Source organism: Delphinapterus leucas, chromosome 11 (assembly GCF_059928025.1).
Source record: "Delphinapterus leucas isolate spDelLeu-1000000601 "Yukka" chromosome 11, BTC_Dleu_Yukka2, whole genome shotgun sequence".
Lineage (NCBI taxonomy): Eukaryota > Metazoa > Chordata > Mammalia > Artiodactyla > Monodontidae > Delphinapterus > Delphinapterus leucas.
Window position 1 is genome coordinate 92,982,952 of NC_143139.1, and position 19,864 is coordinate 93,002,815.

Below are 19,864 nucleotides of genomic sequence, written 5' to 3' on the forward strand. Positions count from 1 at the left end.
TGGTGAGTTAAACCAGACTTTATCCCTGCCTTAATGGAGCTTATGTCTACTAGGGGTGACAAGTGATGATTAATTATATACATAACCATGAATTATAACTGACCACTGCTTCAAAGGGAGGGACACAACGCTCTGAGAGACAACATAATAGTGGATAATGACCTAGTCAAGGGAGTCAAGACTTGAAGGAAGAGCAAGAGTTAATTAGATAAGTGGGGAGGGGAAATACCACCCAAGCAGAGGGACACACAGTAGAAAGACAGGAAAAGACCAGACCGGTGCATCACAGTAGCCACTAGCCACATGTGACAATGGAGTCCTTGGAATTTGGTTAGTGTGACCGAAACACTAAAATCTTAATTTTAGTTAATTAAAATTTAAAAACTGAAGCAGAATAAACTTTAAAATATTGATTGTATGTTGAAATGATATTTGGGACATATGAGTTAAAACATTAGTCATATTAACATCACCTGATTTTTTTTACTTTTTAAAAAATATGGCTACTAGAAAATTCTAAATTATATATGTGGCCTACATTATGTTTCCATTGGACTGTGCTGGGTTAGACCATGTGGTTTGGTTCTAGGACACGGAACTCTCCCCTTTTCAATGAAGTAACATGTAGTTGGAAGAAAACTGCACTTGGAGCCAGAGACCTATGGGTCCTGCCCCTCACTGGATGGATGACCTGGTGCACTCGCTAAGCAGCCAGTAAATATCCCTTGAATGACCCGGAGTCTCTTCATTTGTCAAATGGAACCAGTAATACACAGTTAGGATTTTAGGAGATCTGGAGTTGATTTTCGAGTAGCTCTCTGCTCCTTGCTCACTGTGCGACCCTGAAGCGGCCCCTGACCTCAGGTTCCCCTGCCCGTCAAAGCCGATGAGAGGCCAGCGTGTGGAGGCTGGCAGGCAGGGTCACTGTCTGTCTGTTCATCTTACCTGAAGACATAGGCAGAATCCGACGAACTCGGAGCCTATTCCGCCACGGCTCCCTCTGGGGACCCTGTAAAGTTCTGGATGGGACACCCGACACCCGTTGTCCCCACATCCACCAGGAAGGGGTGCGCTTTGTTTTGTGGTCTGGGAGGAGGAAGAGGAGGAGGGACGTCGGGGAGAGGCCCATTTTGCGTTTGTAAGTCCTGACGTTCTCCAGGCAACGCGGGCCGCAGCCACCACTCGCGCCTTTCCCACGACAACGGAGGCGTGGCGAGCCTCCACCTCATCCGCGAGACGCCGTTACCACGGCGACGGCCCCTGTAGGCGGGGGAGACCAGACCCAGGGGTTTGTGGGGAGGGTGAGTGTGGCTCCTCGTCCTAGCCTGTAGCACGGGGCATGGAAGTGACTCCAGAAGACACTGCCTTTGTGGATTCTATTAAATATATCGGGGGTAGTCCTCAAGAGTTTCTGGTGCTTTGCGTAGGCTCGCGCTGGGGACCGTGCCGTGTCGGGTATCCCCACCTCCCTCGGTGGTAGAGCCCGGCGGGGCTGCGTGTGCGCGTGCGCGCGGCCCGCGGACTGGAGGCACTCGCGGTCGAGGTCGCGGCGGGGGATGTGGCCTCGGCTGGGTACCTAGCGGGAGGTCGGGGGGTTCTCTTGGAACCTCAGCTTCTGGGGCACGTCAGGTACGTCTCCGAGCCCGGCGTCGCCCGAGGGCCCGAGGAGGGTTGGGACCCCCGGGCGTTCCCCAGGGGACCCAGGGCCTGTCCGCAGCTGGGGCAGCCGGAGGGCGCGGAGCAGGGGGCGGGGGCCGGGTTTACCGCAGGCCTGTCACCTCCTTTATCCAAGTGTGTTTCCTCCTTTGTAAATTGTAAATTGGGGTGGTAATTCCTCTCATAAGTCAGCTGTGAAGGTGATTAACGAGAGCTTGCGAACGAACGTTTGTTCGCTACCGTTAGTTTACAGCCCTGGGTGGGCGTGTACCTGCGTGGCTTATACTTGGTTGGCTCTGAACTCTTGGAGAATCCGATGAAAGCCAGAGACTGCTTCCTCACCTTCTTGTTAGATTAAAATAAGATAATGTATCTTATGGCCCATTGCAAACTGTAAAGCGTTGCACAGTGTTGACGTGATTATTATCATCAGCGCAGACGAGTAGACCTTATTTGAAGCCCAATTCCACCGCCTTCCCACGGCGTGACTGGGAACAAGTTACTTAACTTCTCTAAGCCTCAGTTTTCTGATCTGTAGACAGGAACAAACTACTTGATCTACTTCTGCCAGGGTTGTTGTGAGCATCAAATGCGACAGTTTTTTAAAAACACTAAAGCACAAAACAGTCTGTGAGTGGGTACTATTGTTATGCCTGGGGCCCAGGGAAGGTAAGTTGCAGGGTCCCGCTGGGGTTGAGAAGCAGAGCAATGGTTGGAACCTAGAAGCTCTCCTTTGTGCTGAGCCCTTTCTCTCCAGGGAGTTTTACTGGAAAGAAGGCTTCCTTGGGCCAAGGATACAGCTGGGACCTCTTGGTCCATACTAATGTTCTAGGATCCCAGGATCTCAGCCAGAGTTGTTTGTGGATGAGTGGATCTGACTTAAAAGCTAGTCCAGACCCTTCCTTTTCCTCATCTGTAATATATTGGTGACGGTGCTTGGCTTAAGTGTTGTGAGAATTAGTGAGGTCATGCGTGAAGTGCTCTTGTTAAAACCTGGAGGAATAAAGTAACTTGGCCGGGGTTTAGCCGGCAACTGAGGGGCAGAGCCAGGCCTAGAAGTTGGTCTGTTGTGTCCAGGTGATATGCTCAGGCTTAGTGCTCTTAGCACCACTGTGGGCTTTGCAAGAACAACTTGGCTTATTTTTCCTTCTTCAATTGGTCTCCAGATCTTGGAGGGGCAGGGACTGCTTTTTATCTTGTTTTTTGTTCATTTGTTTGGTTTGTTTTTTCATAAGTAATATATGGATATATTATCATTGTAATAATTCAGTAAATCCAGAAATATATTTCTTTAATATAACTTTATGTTGTAACATGAAATTGCCACTATTTGGCTTTTTTTTTTTTTTTTACCTTTAAAATGGCAAATTCAGGGAATTCCCTGGTGGTCCAGTGGTTAGGACTCGGTGCTTTCACTGCCAGGGGCCCAGGTTCCATCCCTAGCTGGGGAGTTAAGATCCTGCAAGCTGAGCGACTTGGCCAAAAAAAATTAGAATTAGAATTAAAAGTTTTTAAAAATGGCAAATTCAGTTGAGTCAGCCACCCTACTTCCTTTCCCAGATTTAACCACTGTGTGCAGTTTATTCCTCCAAATCCTTTTTATTTAGCGACCTATATGCTCGCTTTTTATTTTCTTTTTGTCTTCTCATGTGAGATTATAGTATATACATTGTTCTGTCTCTTGCTTTTTAAAAAATTAATTAACTTTTGGCTGCGTTTGGTCTTCGTTGCTGTGGGCAGGCTTTCTCTGGTTGCAGCGAGCAGAGGCTACTCTTTGCTGCGGTGCGCGGACTTCTCTTTGGACTTCTCAAGCCACTTCTCGTGGCTTCTCTTGTTGCGGAGCACAGGCTCTAGGCATGTGGGCTCAGTAGTTGTGGCTCTTGGGCTCTGGAGCGCAGCCTCAGCAGTTGTGGTGCACGGGCTTAGTTGCTCTGCGGTATGTGGGATCTTCCCGGAACAGGGCTCGAACCCATATCCCCTGCATTGGCAAGCAGATTATTAACCACTGCACCACCAGGGAAGTCCCTCGCTTGCTTTCTTAATGTTAGAGTGGTCCATGTACAGCTGCCTCTCTGTCTTTACTTGACGTCTAGGACTCCCTTATAAGAATGTGCCACGATGTATTTGGCTACACCAACCATTAGTAGGCATTTTGAATTGTTTCTTATTTTTCGCTGTTATCAACAATAGAGAACACTTGTGTGAACATGTCCAATTCTTTCTGGAGGAGAGTTTTTAGAAGCAGATTTGCTGCCCAAAAAGTGTGCACATGAAAAACTTTGCTAGCTTTTGCCTAATTGAAAAAATGATAGCATCTTATGTTTCCACGAAGAGTAAATGAAAGTATCTTTTTCTCCATATCCTCACCAGCATTGGATATTATTGAGCTCTTAAATTTTGCCAATGTGATGGATGAAAATGCTTCCTTTTATGATGTACCCCACAAGGTTTTTTTAATTTAAAATTTTTTAATTTTAAAAAAATTTTTGAATTTTTTAAATTTATTTTTTTAATTTTATTTATTTAATACATTTATTTATTTATTTATCGCTGCGTTGGGTCTTCGTTGCTGCGCGTGTGCTTTCTCTTGTTGCGGCAAGTGGAGGCTACTCTTTGTTGCGGTGCGTGGACTTCTCATTGTGGTGGCCTCTCTTGTTGCGGAGCATGGGCTGTAGGCACACGGGCTTCAGTAGTTGCAGCACGCGGGCTCAGTAGTTGTGGCTCGTGGGCTCTAGATTGCAGGCTCAGTAGTTGTGGTGCATGGGCTTAGTTGCTGTGCGGCATGTGGGATCTTCCTGGACCAGGAATCGAACCCATGTGCCCTGCACTGGCAGGAGGATTCTTAACCACTGTGCCACCAGGGAAGTCTCCCCCACAAGTTATTAATACAAGAATAATTTGGTATACATCTTTAGCCAGCTGACCATGGCTGTGGACCTTGGGAAAATTGGATAACTTCTCCGAACCCTAGTTTTCTCATCTCTGATATGGACAGGAAAATTACCTTATGGGGTTACTACAGGGAATAAAAGAAATATATGAAGTGTGCCTAGCATTGTGTCCAAACCCTAGTGGATAAAGCAGGAAGTGATATTAGTTAGTTTTTGTTGTGACCTTTTCTTTTTTGAGTTAAAAATCTTTCTTCCTGGATATTCCCATTTCATTCCTGTTCCGCTCTCTGTAGACATAAGATTAAGTGTCTTCCCTCTTCCACCCTTTTTCTTTTCTCCAGCAGAAACAATGCCAGGGGCTTCCACTGTGTTTTGGATGACATGATAGCACAGCTTCAAATTCCCTCATCATCTTAGTCCTCAGTGGCGTCCTGTCCACCACCAACCTGGAATCATTCCGGGTTGTCCAAGTCCTAAAGTGTTGTGCCCCACCCCAAATGCCATCTTCCAGGTTGTGGGTCTACCGCTATTTGTTGTTGTTGGGTTTTTTTGAATTTTATTTATTTTTTTATACAGCAGGTTCTTATTAGTCATCAGTTTTATACGCACCAGTGTATACATGTCAATCCCAATCGGCCAATTAATCACACCCCCACCCCCACCCCCCCGCCGCTTTCCCCCCTTGGTGTCCATACATTTATTCTCTACATCTGTGTCTCAATTTCTGCCCTGCAAACCAGTTCATCTGTACCATTTTTCTAGGTTCCACATATATGCGTTAATATACGATATTTGTTTTTCTCTCTCTGACTTACTTCACTCTGTATGACAGCCTCTAGATCCATCCGTGTCTCAAAAAATGACCTAATTTCGTTCCTTTTTATGGCTGAGTAATATTCCATTGCATATATGTACCACATCTTCTTTATCTATTCATCTCTCGATGGTCATTTAGGTTGCTTTCATGACCTAGCTATTGTAAATAGTGCTGCAGTGAACATTGGAGTGCATGTGTCTTTTTGAATTATGGTTTTCTCTGGGTATATGCCCAGTAGTGGGATCGCTGGATCATATGGTAATTCTATTTTTAGTTTTTTAAGGAACCTCCATACTGTTCTCCATAGTGGCTGTATCAATTTACATTCCCACCAACAGTGCAAGAGGGTTCCCTTTTCTCCACACCCTCTCCAGCATTTGTTGTTTGTAGATTTTCTGATGATGCCCATTCTAACTGCTGTGAGGTGATAGATACCCCATTGTAGTTTTGATTTGCATTTCTCTAATAATTAGTGATGTTGAGCAGATTTTCATGTGCTTCTTGGCCATCTGTATGTCTTCTTTGGAGAATTGTCTATTTAGGTCTTCTGCCCATTTTTGGATTGGGTTGTTTGTTTCTTTAATATTGAGCTGCATGAGCTGTTTATATATTTTGGAGATTAATCCTGTGTCCGTTGATTCGTTTGCAAATATTTTCTCCCATTCTGAGGGTTGTCTTTTTGTCTTGTTTATGGTCTCCTTTGCTGTGCAAAAGCTTTGAAGTTTCATTAGGTCCCATTTGTTTATTTTTATTTCCATTGCTCTAGGATGTGGATCAAACAAGATCTTACTGTGATTTATGTCAAAGAGTGTCCTTCCTACGTTTTCCTCTAAGAGTGTTACAGTGTTCAGTCTTAACATTTAGGTCTCTAATCCATTTTGACTTTATTTTTGTGTATGGTGTTAGGGAGTGTTCTAATTTCATTCTTTTACATGTAGCTGTCTAGTTTTCCCAGCACCACTTATTGAAGAGACTTGTCTTTTCTCCATTGTATATCCTTGCCTCCTTTGTCATAGATTAGTTGACCATACGTGTGTGGGGTTATCTCTGGTCTTTCTATCTTGTTCCGTTGAGCTATGTTTCTGTTTTTGTGCCAGTACCATATTGTCTTGATTAGTGTAGCTTTGTAGTATAGTCTGAAGTCAGTGAGTCTGATTCCTCCAGCTCCTTTTTTTTTCCTCAAGAGTGCTTTGGCTATTCGGGGTCTTTTGTGTCTCCATACAAATTTTAAGATTTTTTGTTCGAGTTCCATAAAAAATGCCATTGGTAATTTGATAGGGATTGCATTGAATCTGTAGATTGCTTTGGGTGGTATAGTCATTTTCACAATATTGATTCTTCCAATTCAAGAACATGGTATATCTCTCCATCTGTTGGTATCATCTTTAATTTCTTTCATGAGTGTCTCATAGTTTTCTGCATACAGGTCTTTTGTCTCCCTAGGTAGGTTTATTCCTAGGTATTTTATTCTTTTTGTTGCAGTGGTAAATGGGAGTGTTTCCTTAATTTCTCTTTCAGATTTTTCATCATTAGTGTATATAGGAATGCAAGAGATTTCTGTGCATTAATTTTGTAAACTGCAACTTTACCAAATTCATTGATTAGCTCTAGTAGTTTCCTGGTGGCATCTTTAGGATTCTCTATGCATAGTATCATGTTCTCTACAAACAGTGCCAGTTTTACTTCTTCTTTTCCAGTTTGTATTCCTTTTATTTCTTTTTCTTCTCTGATTGCCGTGGCTAGGACTTCCAAAATATGTTGAATAATAGTGGTGACAGTGGACATCCTTGTCTCCTTCCTGATCTTAGAGGAAATGCTTTCAGTTTTTCACCATTGAGAATGATGTTTGCTGTGGGTTTGTCATATATGGCCTTTATTATGTTGAGGTAGGTTCCCTCTATGCCCACTTTCTGGAGAGTTTTTTTCATAAATGGTGTTGAATTTTGTCAAAAGCTTTTTCTGCATCTATTGAGATGATCATATGGTTTTTATTCTTCAGTTTGTTAATATGGTGTATCACATTGATTGATTTGCGTATATTGAAGAACCCTTGCATTCCTGGGATAAATCCCACTTGATCATGGTGTATGATCGTTTTAATGTGTTGTTGGATTCTGTTTGCTAGTATTTTGTTGAGGATTTTTGCATCTGTGTTCATCAATGATATTGCCCTGTAGTTTTCTTTTTTTGTGACATCTTTGTCTGGTTTTGGTATCAGGGTGATGGTGGCCTCATAGAATGAGTTTGGGAGTGTTCCTTCCTCTGCAGTTTTTTGGAAGAGTTTGAGAAGGATGGGTGTTAGCTCTTCTCTAAATGTTTGATAGAATTCACCTGCGAAGCCATCTGGTCCTGGACTTTTGTTCCTTGAAAGAATTTTAATCACATTTTCAATTTCATTACTTGTGATTGGTCTGTTCATATTTTCTATTTTTTCCTGGTTCAGTCTTGGAAGGTTATACCTTTCTAAGAATTTGTCCATTTCTTCCAGATGGTCCATTTTATTGACATAGAGTTGCTTATAGTAGTCTCTTAGGGTGCTTTGTATTTCTGCGGTGTCTGTTGTAACTTCTCCTTTTTCATTTCTAAGTTTATTGATTTGAGTCCTCTCCCTCTTTTTCTTGATGAGTCTGGCTAATGGTTTATCAATTTTGCTTATCTTCTCAAAGAAACAGCTTTTAGTTTTATTGATCTTTGCTATTGTTTTCCTTGTTTCTATTTCATTTTTTTCTGCTCTGATCTTTATGATTTCTTTCCTTCTGCTAACTTTGGGTTTTGTTTGTTCTTCTTTAGTTCCTTTAGGTGTAAGGTTAGATTGTTTATTTGAGATTTTTCTTGTTTCTTGAGGTAGGCTTGTATAGCTATAAACTTCCCTCCTAGAACTGCTTTTGCTGCATCCCATAGGTTTTGGATTGTCGTGATTTCATTGTCATTTGTCTGTAGGCATTTTTTGATTTCCTCTTTGGTTTCTTCAGTGATGTCTTGTTTATTTAGTAACGTATTGTTTAGCCTCCATGTGTTTGTGTTTCTTACTTTTTTTCCCTGTAATTCGTTTCTAATCTCATAACGCTGTGGTCAGAAAAGATGCTTGATATGATTTCAATTTTCTTAAATTTACTGAGGCTTGATTTGTGACCCAAGATGTGATCTATCCTGGAGAATGTTCCGTGCACACTTGAGAAGAAAGTGTAATCTGCTGTTTTTGTATGGAATGTCCTATAAATATCAATTATATCTACCTGGTCTATTGTGTCATTTAAAGCTTCTGTTTCCTTATTTATTTTCATTTTGGATGATCTGTCCACTACGATTAGTGAGGTGTTAAAGTCCCCCACTATTATTGTGTTACTGTCAGTTTCCTCTTTTATAGCTGTTAGCAGTTGCCTTATGTATTGAGGTGCTCCTATGTTGGGTGCATATATATTTATAATTGTTGTATCTTCATCTTGGATTGATCCCTTGATCATTATGTAGTGTCCTTCCTTGTCTCTTCTAACATTCTTTATTTTAAAGTCTATTTTATCTGATATGAGTATTGCTACTCCAGCTTTCTTTTGATTTCTATTTGCATGGAATATCTTTTTCCATCCCCTCACTTTCAGTCTGTATGTGTTCCTAGGTCTAAAGTGGGTCTCTTGTAGACTGCATATAGATGGGTCTTGTTTTTGTACCCATTCAGCAAGCCTGTGTCTTTTGGTTGGAGCATTTAATCCATTCACGTTTAAGGTAATTATCGATATGTATGTTCCTGTGACCATTTTCTTCATTGTTTTGGGTTTGTTTTTGTAGGTCCTTTTCTTCTCTTGTGTTTCCCACTTAGAGAAGTTCCTTTAGCATTTGCTGTAGAGCTGGTTTGGTGGTGCTGAATTCTCTTAGCTTCTGCTTGTCTGTAAAGCTTTTGATTTCTCCATTGAATCTGAATGAGATCCTTGCCAGGTAGAGTAATCTTTGTTGTAGGTTCTTCCCTATCATCACTTTAAGTATATCATGCCACTCCCTTCTGGCTTGTAGAGTTTCTGCTGAGAAATCAGCTGTTAACTTTATGGGAGTTCCCTTGTATGTTATCTGGCGTTTTTCTCTTGCTGCTTTCAGTAAGTTTTTCTTTGTCTTTAATTTTTGCCAATTTGATTACTATGTGTCTCGGCGTGTTTCTCCTTGGGTTTATCCTGTATGGGACTCTCTGCACTTCCTGGACTTGGGTGGCTATTTCCTTTCCCATGTTAGGGAAGTTTTCGAATATAACCTCTTCAAATATTTTCTTTGGTCCTTTCTCTCTCTCTTCTCCTTCTGGGACCCCTATAACACGAGTGTTGTTGCATTTAGGTTGTCCCAGTGGTCTCTTAGACTGTCTTCATTTCTTTTCATTCTTTTTTCTTTATTCTGTTCCGCAGCAGTGAATTCCACCATTCTGTCTTCCAGGTCACTTATCTGTTCTTCTGCCTCAGTTATTCTGCTATTGATTCCTTCTAGTGTAGTTTTCCTTTCAGTTATTGTATTGTTCATCTCTGTTTGTTTGTTCTTTAATTCTTCTAGGTCTTTGTTAAACATTTCTTGCATCTTCTCGATCTTTGCCTCCATTCTTTTTCCGAGGTCCTGGATCATATTTACTATCGTTATTCTGAATTCTTTTTCTGGAAGGTTGCCTATCTCCAGTTCATTCAGTTGTTTTTCTGGGGTTTTATCTTGTTCCTTGATCTGGTACATACCCCTCTGTCTTTTCATCTTGTCTATCTGTGAATATGTTTTTTGTTCCACAGGCTGCAAGCCTGTAGTTCTTGCTTCTGCTGTCTACCCTCTGGTGGATGAGGCTATCTAAGAGGCTTGTGCAAGTTTCCTGAAGGGAGGGACTGGTGGTGGGTAGAGCTGACTGTTGCTCTGGTGGGCCGAGCTCAGCAAAACTTTAATCTGATTGACTGCTGATGGGTGGGGCTGGATTCCCTCCCTGTTGGTTGTTTGGCCCGAGGCAACCCAACACTGGAGCCTACCTGGGTTCTTTGGTGGGCTAATGGTGGACTCTGGGAGGGCTCACGCCAAGGAGTACTTCCCAGAACTTCCGTTGCCACTGTCCTTGTCCCCACGGTGAGCCACAGCCACCCCCAGCCTCTGCAGGAGACCCTCCAACACTAGCAGGTAGGTCTGCTTCAGTCTCCCCTGGGGTCACTGCTCCTTCCCCTGGGTCCCGATGCACACACTACTTTGTGTGTGCCCTCCAAGGGTGGAGTCTCTGTTTCCCCCAGTCCTGTCGAAGTCCTGCAATCAAATCCCACTAGCCTTCAACGTCTGATTCTCTAGGAATTCCTCCTCCCGTTGCCGGACCCCCAGGTTGGGAAGCCTGACGTGGGGCTCAGAGCCTTCACTCCAGTGGGTGGACTTCTGTGGCATGTGTTCTCCAGTCTGTGAGTCACCCACCCAGCAGTTATGGGATTTGATTTTATTGTGATTGCGCCCCTCCTAGTGTCTCATTGTGGCTTCTCCTTTGTCTTTGGATGTGGGGTATCTTTTTTGGTGAGTTCCAGTGTCTTCCCGTCGATGATTGCCCAGCAGCTAGTTGTGATTCTGGTGTTCTTGCAAGAGGCAGTGAGAGCACGTCCTTCTACTCCGCCATCTTGGTTCAGGGCTCTCTACCACTGTTTTCTTTGTTTGTTTGTTTTTGCGGTACGCGGGCCTCTTGTGGCCTCTCCCGTTGCGGAGCACAGGCTCTGGACTCGCAGGCTCAGCGGCCATGTCTCATGGGCCCAGCCCGTCCGCGGCATGTGAGATCTTCCCGGACCGGGGCACGAACCCGTGTCCCCTGCATCGGCAGGCGGACTCTCAACCACTGCACCACCAGGGAAGCCCTGTACCACTGTTTTTAATCACAAAGACACACCAGTAAAACTCTCATGAGCAGACACCTCTAAATGTCTTATTTATTTATTTATAAGTCGTTTATGCATATATTTCTGTACAGTGTATATATGTATTGTAAAGCTTCCAAAGAAGCTTCTAAACTTTTATCATTAATTTTAGTGATGTTAATTTCTGCATCACTGAAAACAGCACAGAATTTCTTCTTCATTTTCTCATTGAATATATATCTTGCTAATTGTGATGAATTCCTACTTTGAGTTATCGTTTAATGATAGTTGACATAAAACCTTGTTTCAGATAGTCTTGAGAAATTCCCTCTTTTTTTGGCCAACTTCATGTCAGATATGATAAACTCATTACTATTTCTATCTCATAATATGGTGAAGGAAGATTTTTATACCTAAGAGTAGGAAAAGTGAGAGCTGTGGTTCTTTCTTTTCGCTCACCTGTGCTTTCATTATTGTTATCATCAGTCTACAGTTTTTTAGAGGGAATCTTTTTTTTTTTTTTGCAGTACACAGGCCTCTCACTGTTGTGGCCTCTCCCGCTGTGGAGCACAGGCTCCGGACGCACAGGCTTAGCATCCATGGCTCACGGGCCCAGCCACTCCACGGCACGTGGGATCTTCCCAGACCAGGGCACGAACCTGTGTCCCCTGCATCGGCAGGCGGACTCTCAACCACTGGGCCATCAGGGAAGCCCGAGGGAATCTTTTTAAGCTATTTGTGTATTACACGTTAAAATTGGGTAATAATACATGGGAAGAAATGAACCATGACCCTGCCCTACACCACATACAAAAGTTAATTGCAGATGAGTCATAGTCCTAAATGTGAAAGCTGCAAGAAGAAAATTTCCAAAAGTTAATATATGAAAATATCGTGACCTTAGGCAAAAATTTCTTAAACAGGACACAAAAACACTAATCATTAAAAAAAGTTTTTGATAAGTTAGGTCCCGTTAAGATTAAGAACTTCTTTAATCAAAGAGGAACCAATAGGACTTCCCTGGTGGCGCAGTGGTTGAGAATCTGCCTGCTAATGCACGGGACACAGGTTCGAGCCCTGGTCCTGGAAGGTCCTACGTGCCGCAGAGCAACTAAGCCCGTGTGCTGCAACTACTGAGCCTGCTTTCTAGAGCCAGTGAGCCACAACTGCTGAGCCCTTGTGCCACAGCTACTGAAGCCCATGCACCTAGAGCCTGTGCTTCACAACAAGAGAAGCCACTGCAATGAGAAGCCCGTGCACCACAACAAGGAGTAGTCCCCTCTCGCTGCAACTAGAGAAAGCCCGCGCTCAGCAACAAAGACCCAATGCAGCCAAATATAAATAAATAAAATTTTAAGAAAAATGAAAAAAACTTAAAAAGAAAGCAATAAAAAAAAAAGGGGGGGCTTCCCTGGTGGCACAATGGTTGGGAGTCCGCCTGCCGATGCAGGGGACGCGGGTTCATGCCCCGGTCCGGAAAGATCCCACATGCCGCGGAGCGGCTGGGCCCGTGAGCCATGGCCACTGAGCCTGCGCGTCCGGAGCCTGTGCCCCGCAAGGGGAGAGGCCACAACAGTGAGAGGCCCACGTACCACAAAAAAAAAGCAAAAAAGAAGCAAAAAGGCAAGTCCCAGGAAAGGCTTCATTTCTTGAAAATGGAGTGTATATAGAAGCTGTTGCCCTAGCTGTGAGTCTTACCAGTGTTCAGGAATAAGTAGGATCACATGCCTCGCCCCAGAGTGTAAATCTGGTGATGCCAATCTGTGACAAAGCTTAAGACAGGCCGGTTAGGCACCTGCCTGAGGTTAACATGAACTGTAGAGCCACACAGACCTGCATTCTAGTACTCACTCGCACTTAGGACCTTCGTCTTTGTAAACCTCATCTATCAAATAGGTATAGGAAGAGGAACTAAACGAAGAGTGGCTGTGCGGCCTGAGATAGCGCCAAGGTTTTGGCACTATGCCTAGCACATAGTGAGCACTCAGCACGTGGGAGCTGAGGATCGTTACCCAGGATTGTTAATGGCCACGTGATGAGATGTGTGTTTTCATGATTCCGGGACAGGGGCGCAAGGTCACTGACCCAACTCTTTGTATCCCTGACTTTTTCTGACCCTAGGAGAAGAAAGCATTGACCTTTCCTTCATCAGGCCAAAGATGCCTCTCTTTGGGAGTACGTTCAGTCCGAAGAAGACGCCCCCTCGGAAGTCTGCGTCTCTCTCCAACCTGCATAACGTGAGTGTCAGCACGGGGCTCGACCTGGTGTGCAGCGTGACTGGAGCATCGAGCCTGGTTTCTTATGGAAAGTGTGGTCCTCCAGAGGTATCCTCGTGGGAGGGCATCCTTTTAATTCATATTATTGTTATTGCTGAAAATATTTTTAAACTCCTTTTTGGGAATTATTGTCAGAGCTTGTTGAAGAACCTTAAAAGGTAGTCGTCCTCATTATCATTTTGGGGACCAAATGATGTTATCCAATTTGACTTCACTTGACTCCCAAGACTTGTCCAGGAATCAGTTTTACTCATGTCTAAGAATCAAATTTATTCTCAAAGGATGATGTTTTGCTATCATTAAGAGCATTCAGAAGGATATATCACAGCTCCAAAGACAGTTTCTGAGCTCCTTGAGGGCAGAGGGGTTGCATTCATTTCTGAATATCCAGTACCAGTCCTGGTGCAGGGTGGGTGCTCAGTGAGCTGTAGAAACACTGAAAAACACATTAAAGAACAGCTACTACTACTCCTTGGGCCTTAGCATTTTATGCCTTTTCCAGGACATACATGTACCTCCATAAGAAACAAATGATAGCTCGGGCTTATTACATTTAAAAAGAATTTTTCACTTTATTCAAAATTTACAGTAGGATTTCTTAAACTGCTAAGTGCCCTGTACATACGAAATAATTCAGTTTACAAAGTTCAGCATATATAGCTTTTCCAGAAAATATCTATGGTATAAAGCTGTACGTTTCTTCTCTCTTACAGTTTAAAAGTTTTGGGGGTACCTTATTTAATTTTCTGACTTAAAAACAATTACTAAATGTGCTGGGTAATGATTATAGAGAAGAAATGAGTTGTTGGGATCATACCGTTAGCAGAAGAGGTGCTGGGCCTCGAGCCCCTGTGCTCCAGCCTCCCGAAGCCAACATGCGCGTCTCCCCCACAGTTGGATCGGTCGACCCGGGAGGTGGAGCTGGGCCTTGACTATGGAACGCCCACCATGAACCTGGCCGGGCAGAGCCTGAAGTTTGAAAACGGCCAGTGGATAGCAGGTGGGCTGCATTTCCTACCGTTTTGCCCAGCAAGATGGTGGAAGGAATCCTCGCCTTGTGACTGCTGCCTGTGTCCTTCCACCAGAGACAGGGGTTAGTGGAGGTGTGGACCGGAGGGAGGCCCAGCGCCTCCGGAGGCGGAACCAGCAGCTGGAGGAAGAGAACAATCTCTTGCGGCTGAAGGTGGACATCCTGCTGGACATGGTGAGGAGGGTGGTGGGGAGGGAAGCCTTGGCTTTCTTTAGGCAGGTCCACTGCGAGTCCTTTCAGCCAGCCCACACCTCTCGAGTGCCAGTTTGCTCAGGTACATTGCTGTGAATCCAAAGATACAAAACCAAATCAGACACAGTCCCCACCCTCCAGGGCTCCCAGTCTAGTGGGGAGATAGACAGTAAACATAGTGACAGTGCCTCATGGTAAGGGCAGTGATTAAAGTCTTTCCACGGCCTGGTATCCACACATGGGAGAGAGAGATTCATTCTGTCCAGTCGGGAGGATGTTGCAGGGGAAGGGATATTTGAGCTGAATGTGGAAAGATAAAGGTGGGAATGGAGGCTGGGATGAAGGCATTCAGGAAGGAGGACAGCCTGCTCCTGGCTGGGCGAAGTCCTGCACCACGCAGCCATTAGTCAGTGCCCTGCGCAGACCTGCCGACGGGCACTCTGCGTTGGCATTGGTTTCCTGTGGCTTTTAAAAACCCAACAACCTTTTGAGCCTAGGGCTGTGTGTGACGGTTGGTTGAGAGGCAGCAGAGCACGCACTGCAGTGGTTAAGAGCAGGTGTCTAGAGCTAAACTGCCCAGGTCCCTGGCCCAGCTCCACCACTGGCTGTGTGACTTCAGGCAAGTTACTTAACTGCTCTGTATCTGTAAGAAACGTAGTATCTTCAGCAATAAAATGGGCGCCATAGTAGGATCTACCTCATTAGTGAGTTAATAATATAAGCAAAGCTCTTGGAATAGTGTCTTGCTCAGGAAGTGCAGCTCCTCTGTTTCACAGTAAGCTGACCTCTGGAGTCTGTGCCTCTCCGTCCCTGCCTGGAGTATCTTCCACCCTCTCCTCTAAAGACCACTGAAGGATTCTGATGCGGGAAGTGGCATGCTTTTTTAAACGTTTTTATGTGAGCCACGACTCAGAAGCAACTTAGACCTTAGTCCTTTAACCTTAAAATCGCCAATATTTGCCTTTTTCATCCCCTGAAACCTGGTGTCCTTCGCGCAGTGAGTGCCACGCAACCCTAGGTGATCAAAAATGTTGATAGAATGGATGGTGAATGTTCTTCAAGTGCTTGAGGCCCTGGGTCATCAGGAGGTTACTTTCTGCCCAGTTACCAAGGGGTTCCCGTCGTGGAGGCTGCCGGCAGCGTTAAGGGAAATGCCATGGGGCTTCTCCCAGCGCGCAGGGCTGGCCTTGCCAACCTGAAACGTAGCCCAGAAACGTCCTTCTTTATAACGGTTTGCTGCTCTACTTCCAGCTCTCTGAGACCACTGCTGAATCCCACTTAATGGAGAAGGAGCTGGATGAACTGAAGAGTGTCAGCCGGCGGAGAAAATGAAGACCCCAAAGCCACCCGTTAGGCGCACACGGGGAAACCCTTCGTCAGAAGAGGAGGGTGTGGCTGAGGGAATTTTTAACCAAACTAGTGGATTAGGTCCTGGGAGAGAGTATCATATAATGGGGCCAAAAGGCACTGGCCCCCTTAGGTTGGCAGTAGGAAGGTGACAACGTAGTGGATTCCAGGCCAGTCCTGTGCTTCACAGCACAGGGAGGCCTCCTCAGGGAGGTCTGGGGTGACGGAGACCTTTGGTGTCCTCCAGTTACTTAACACACAAACGCCCGTGGCCCAGGCTCGCGCTTATTGGACGGAGTTCATCGTATCATCCCCTCACACTGTTGTGTGTGGTGTGGCATCAGGTGTACAGAGCCTTGTTGTTAGGGGTCTCAGATAAGAAGGTCTCCTGGCTCTCTGCCCTTCAGGCCACTCTCTCCCTCCTTTAAAGAATACTTGTTCCCCAAATCCACAGCCTCCTCTGGCTTCAGCTTCTCAGCAGCAAGCACCGACCTCCCACGGCAACACTATATTTTTGTGCTACTTTCCTGTCTACCCTACTTTTTTAAATTAAATGATGTTCTATAATCTCTCTCTGGCCAAAGTGACTGAGAAAAGAAACATCAGTTCTTGAAGAAGTAAGTAATGGAGGCTGGGTTCTAAGCTTCCGATGCTCCATCCAAAGACAGAACTTTTAGGTTGTGGGGGAAGGTCACCGTTGCAGAAGAAGCATTCCAGCTTCCTGGGCACCAGCAGAGGCTGATCTGGAACAGAGCAGTCTCTCTGCTCAGATTCCCCTGCCTTCCTCTTTCGGGGTGTTGGAACTAGCCTGGACCGGGCAGGGACCGAGTGGTTGGGATGGGGTCCTGGTTTCCTGGAGTGGGAATCTGTGTCTTTGAGTGAGCTGGGCTTCTCTGGCTGGGCGAGGGAGCCAGCCAAAGGCAGTAAGAGGGAGTCGAGCTTCCAAAGTCAAGGGGGAAGGCACTGAGGGTGGGGACACAGAGCCCCAGGCTTTAGACCAGGGATGGCTACTAAGGGCAGAACACCTGTTTCCCACCTGGACAGGGCTCAGGATGTTGCTCATACTCTCATTTCCTACTCAGCTCAGCCCTGTGGAGCAGGCCCTCTCAGTCAGCACGCCTATTGGCAGATAAGGAAGCAAAGCCCAGGAGGTTCAGAAACTGGTCTAGGATCAGACAGCGGAAATGTGGGAGCCCGCTGATTCCCAGCCCACATTGAAAGAGGGGAGCTGGGTGAGGGGCTGCCTCAAATGGAGGCTGCTGTGCGTAGGCTACCCTCAGGGCCAGCTCCATGGGGGATGGATAGAGAAGCATGATCTGTAGCCCCAGCCCATAACCTTCCTTCCTGATAATAGGAGAGACTAATTCAGAAGACATTGGAAAAGGATGTTATACGAGGGTGTAAACCTTCAGGTGCAGATAATAGGCGCAATTGAGTTTGCTTATTCCTAGACCAGAATCATTAGCAACCATTTACCCTGCGCCCTGGATACCAGACATCTGTAGACAGTCCCCCTGACTTATGATGGTTCAACTTAAAATTTTTCGACTTTATGGTGGTACAAAAGTGGTACACATTTAGTATAAACTGTACTTCGAATTTTGAATTTTGATAGTTTTCCGGGCCAGCAAAATGCAATATGATGCTCGTGATGCGAGGCAGTGGCAGTGAGCTGCAGCTCCCCATCAGCACGCAGTCACGAGGATAAACAATCAACACACTTAAAACCAGTCTGGACCCAGACAACCACTCTGTTCTTCATTTTCATTTCAGTACAGTATCCGAAAAATTACATGAGATAGTCGACACTTTTTGTAAAATAGGCTTTGTGTTAGATGATTTTGCCCGCCTGTAGGCTAATGTAAGTGTTCTGAGCCCGTGTAAGTTGGCTAAGCTACGATGTCTGGTAGGTTAGGGGTATTACATGCATTTTCGACTTATATTTTTAACTTATGATGGGTTTGTTGGGACATAAACCAAAGAAGGGCTATATTTCTAATTCTCATGAGAATTTTTCAAGTTTGTTATCGTCATCCCCTGCTTTTAGATGAAGAAACAAGCCCAGCAAGGTGATACAGCTGGGAGGGAAGGAGCTAGGACTGCAACCTTTGGAGTCAGGAGGGGCACGTTTGGTTGTCATAGTGACGTGGGTCCTGGTCCCCTCTGTACCACCACTGGCACCTGAGGGGGCTGCAGCCATGTGGGACAGCTCTGCAGTGAAGGAGGACTTGTATTTGGGGTGATGAGGGAAGCAAGCCATTGGTGAGTTTCAGCAGAGGAATGCTCTGATTGACTTAAAAAGATCCCTCTGGCTTCTGTGGGGTCAGAACAGACTGAAGAGCTCAAGGCTGGGACCAGGGAAGTGGCAGCAGAGGAGGTGAAGTGGGCAAATTCTAGGCAGGAATTGAAGGTGGAGCCCACCATCAAATTGTAAGTTTGCTGATGGATGTGGTGTGTGATCTGAGTCAAGGATAATCCTATTAATGAAAATTTGTAAGAAATAGGAAAAAGAATCAGCTATATGTCACCACCCTAACCTTTGTTGGTTTATTCCCCCCCGCACTGAAATGCTACGTACTTTCAGGAATTCCCTGGAGGTCCAGTTGTTAGGACTCTGCGCTTTCACTGCTGAGGACCCAGGTTCAATCCCTGGTCAGGGAGCTAAGATCCTGAAAGCTGGGCGGTGTGGCCAAAAAAAAGAAAAAAAAATGCTACATACTGTAAAGATTTACCTTTTTGTCCGATACATCTATTAGGTTCTGCCTAAAATACTTCCTCCTCAAAGCCTTTATTGACCAAATCTACTACTTCTGGGGGCACCCAAGTAAGTAGTGCTGTCTACTTGACATTATCATTTGTAATCACTACAGCGGTTTTGTAAATTTCTGAGCTGAGTGTCAGATAAGGGAAGAACTGTTACTGAAGAGCTGAGATTGAAAGTTCTGCGGGTGTGAGGGAGGGAGTGCAAAAAAATCAGAGGAAATCTTAACAGTTTGAGGCTTAACAAGGGGATCCATATGCACAATTGTACAGAAATGGGCTAATGTGTATGTTTTATTGGGGGGGAGTACTTACAGCTTTTGTAAAATTCTCAAAGGGATCTACGCCCCACACCGAACCGAACTGAATTAGGAACTACTATATTACCAGTTTCACATTCTGACAAGACAGGAACAGTAAAGGTGGAAACCATGGACTTGAGGGATAGGGAATGAGAGGAGCTGGGGGGGGGGTGTTTCTAGAACACCTCATCATCATCTAGATGGCAGAGTCAGCTTTGTGCCCAGCATGAGACATTAGCACTTACTTGATGGCACCCTTACTTGTGCCTCGATTGAGGCCCCTGGGCTGGCATCAATCTTACCATATGTCTTCTTTGCTGCCACTGAGCATTTCCCCTCGAAACCTTCAGTGAAGGTTTCCCTTCTTCATCTCCAGCAGCTCCTCCTCGAATCTCTTGGATTTGGGGGAAGAAGGTGCCCCCTCCCCGCCCCTTTGGGGGATTTTTGGGGGAATAGTTGTTCTGTTCTCTTTTTTTTTTTTTGCTTTTAATTAAATTGTTTTATGTGGCAAAACGCATAACATAAAATCTACCATCTTAACTATTTTAAAGCAGTTAAGTAATGTTAGTACACTCATTCTGTTGTACAGCCATCACCACCACCCGTCTCCATAACTGCTCATCTTGTAAAGCTGAAGCTGTTGTATACCCATCGAAAACGAACTCCCCGTCTCCTCCTCCCTGCCAGCCCCTGGCAACCACCATTCTGCTTTCTGTCTATGATTTTGACTAAGTAACCCCTGACCTGTCTGATTCCACA

The 19,864-nt window shown here is 45.1% G+C and overlaps 1 protein-coding gene across 2 annotated transcripts; it reads left to right on the plus strand.

Annotated features, from left to right (window-relative positions):
- The first annotated feature begins 1,533 nt into the window (after window positions 1-1,533).
- Window positions 1,534-19,505, plus strand: CBY1 (chibby 1, beta catenin antagonist). 2 transcript variants are annotated; one of them, XM_022596983.3, is made up of 5 exons: window positions 1,534-1,629; window positions 13,320-13,435; window positions 14,369-14,474; window positions 14,560-14,678; window positions 15,948-19,505. In XM_022596983.3, the coding sequence occupies exons 2-5, from the start codon at window positions 13,358-13,360 to the stop codon at window positions 16,026-16,028; spliced, it is 384 nt and encodes a 127-aa protein (XP_022452691.1). In that variant the 5' UTR covers window positions 1,534-1,629; window positions 13,320-13,357; the 3' UTR covers window positions 16,029-19,505. The 2 variants fall into 2 exon arrangements, with proteins under 2 accessions (XP_022452691.1, XP_022452694.1); XM_022596986.2 differs by lacking the exon at window positions 1,534-1,629 and adding an exon at window positions 7,390-10,491.
- Window positions 19,506-19,864: the final 359 nt, after the last annotated feature.

Excerpts from the sequence above, each read along its gene's own strand:
- CBY1 (XM_022596983.3), top strand. The coding sequence starts at position 13,358 with ATGCCTCTCTTTGGGAGTACGTTCAGTCCGAAGAAGACGCCCCCTCGG. Across the intron at positions 14,475-14,559 it reads AAACGGCCAGTGGATAGCAG|AGACAGGGGTTAGTGGAGGT; the intron begins GTGGGCTGCATT and ends TCCTTCCACCAG. Across the intron at positions 14,679-15,947 it reads TGGACATCCTGCTGGACATG|CTCTCTGAGACCACTGCTGA; the intron begins GTGAGGAGGGTG and ends CTCTACTTCCAG.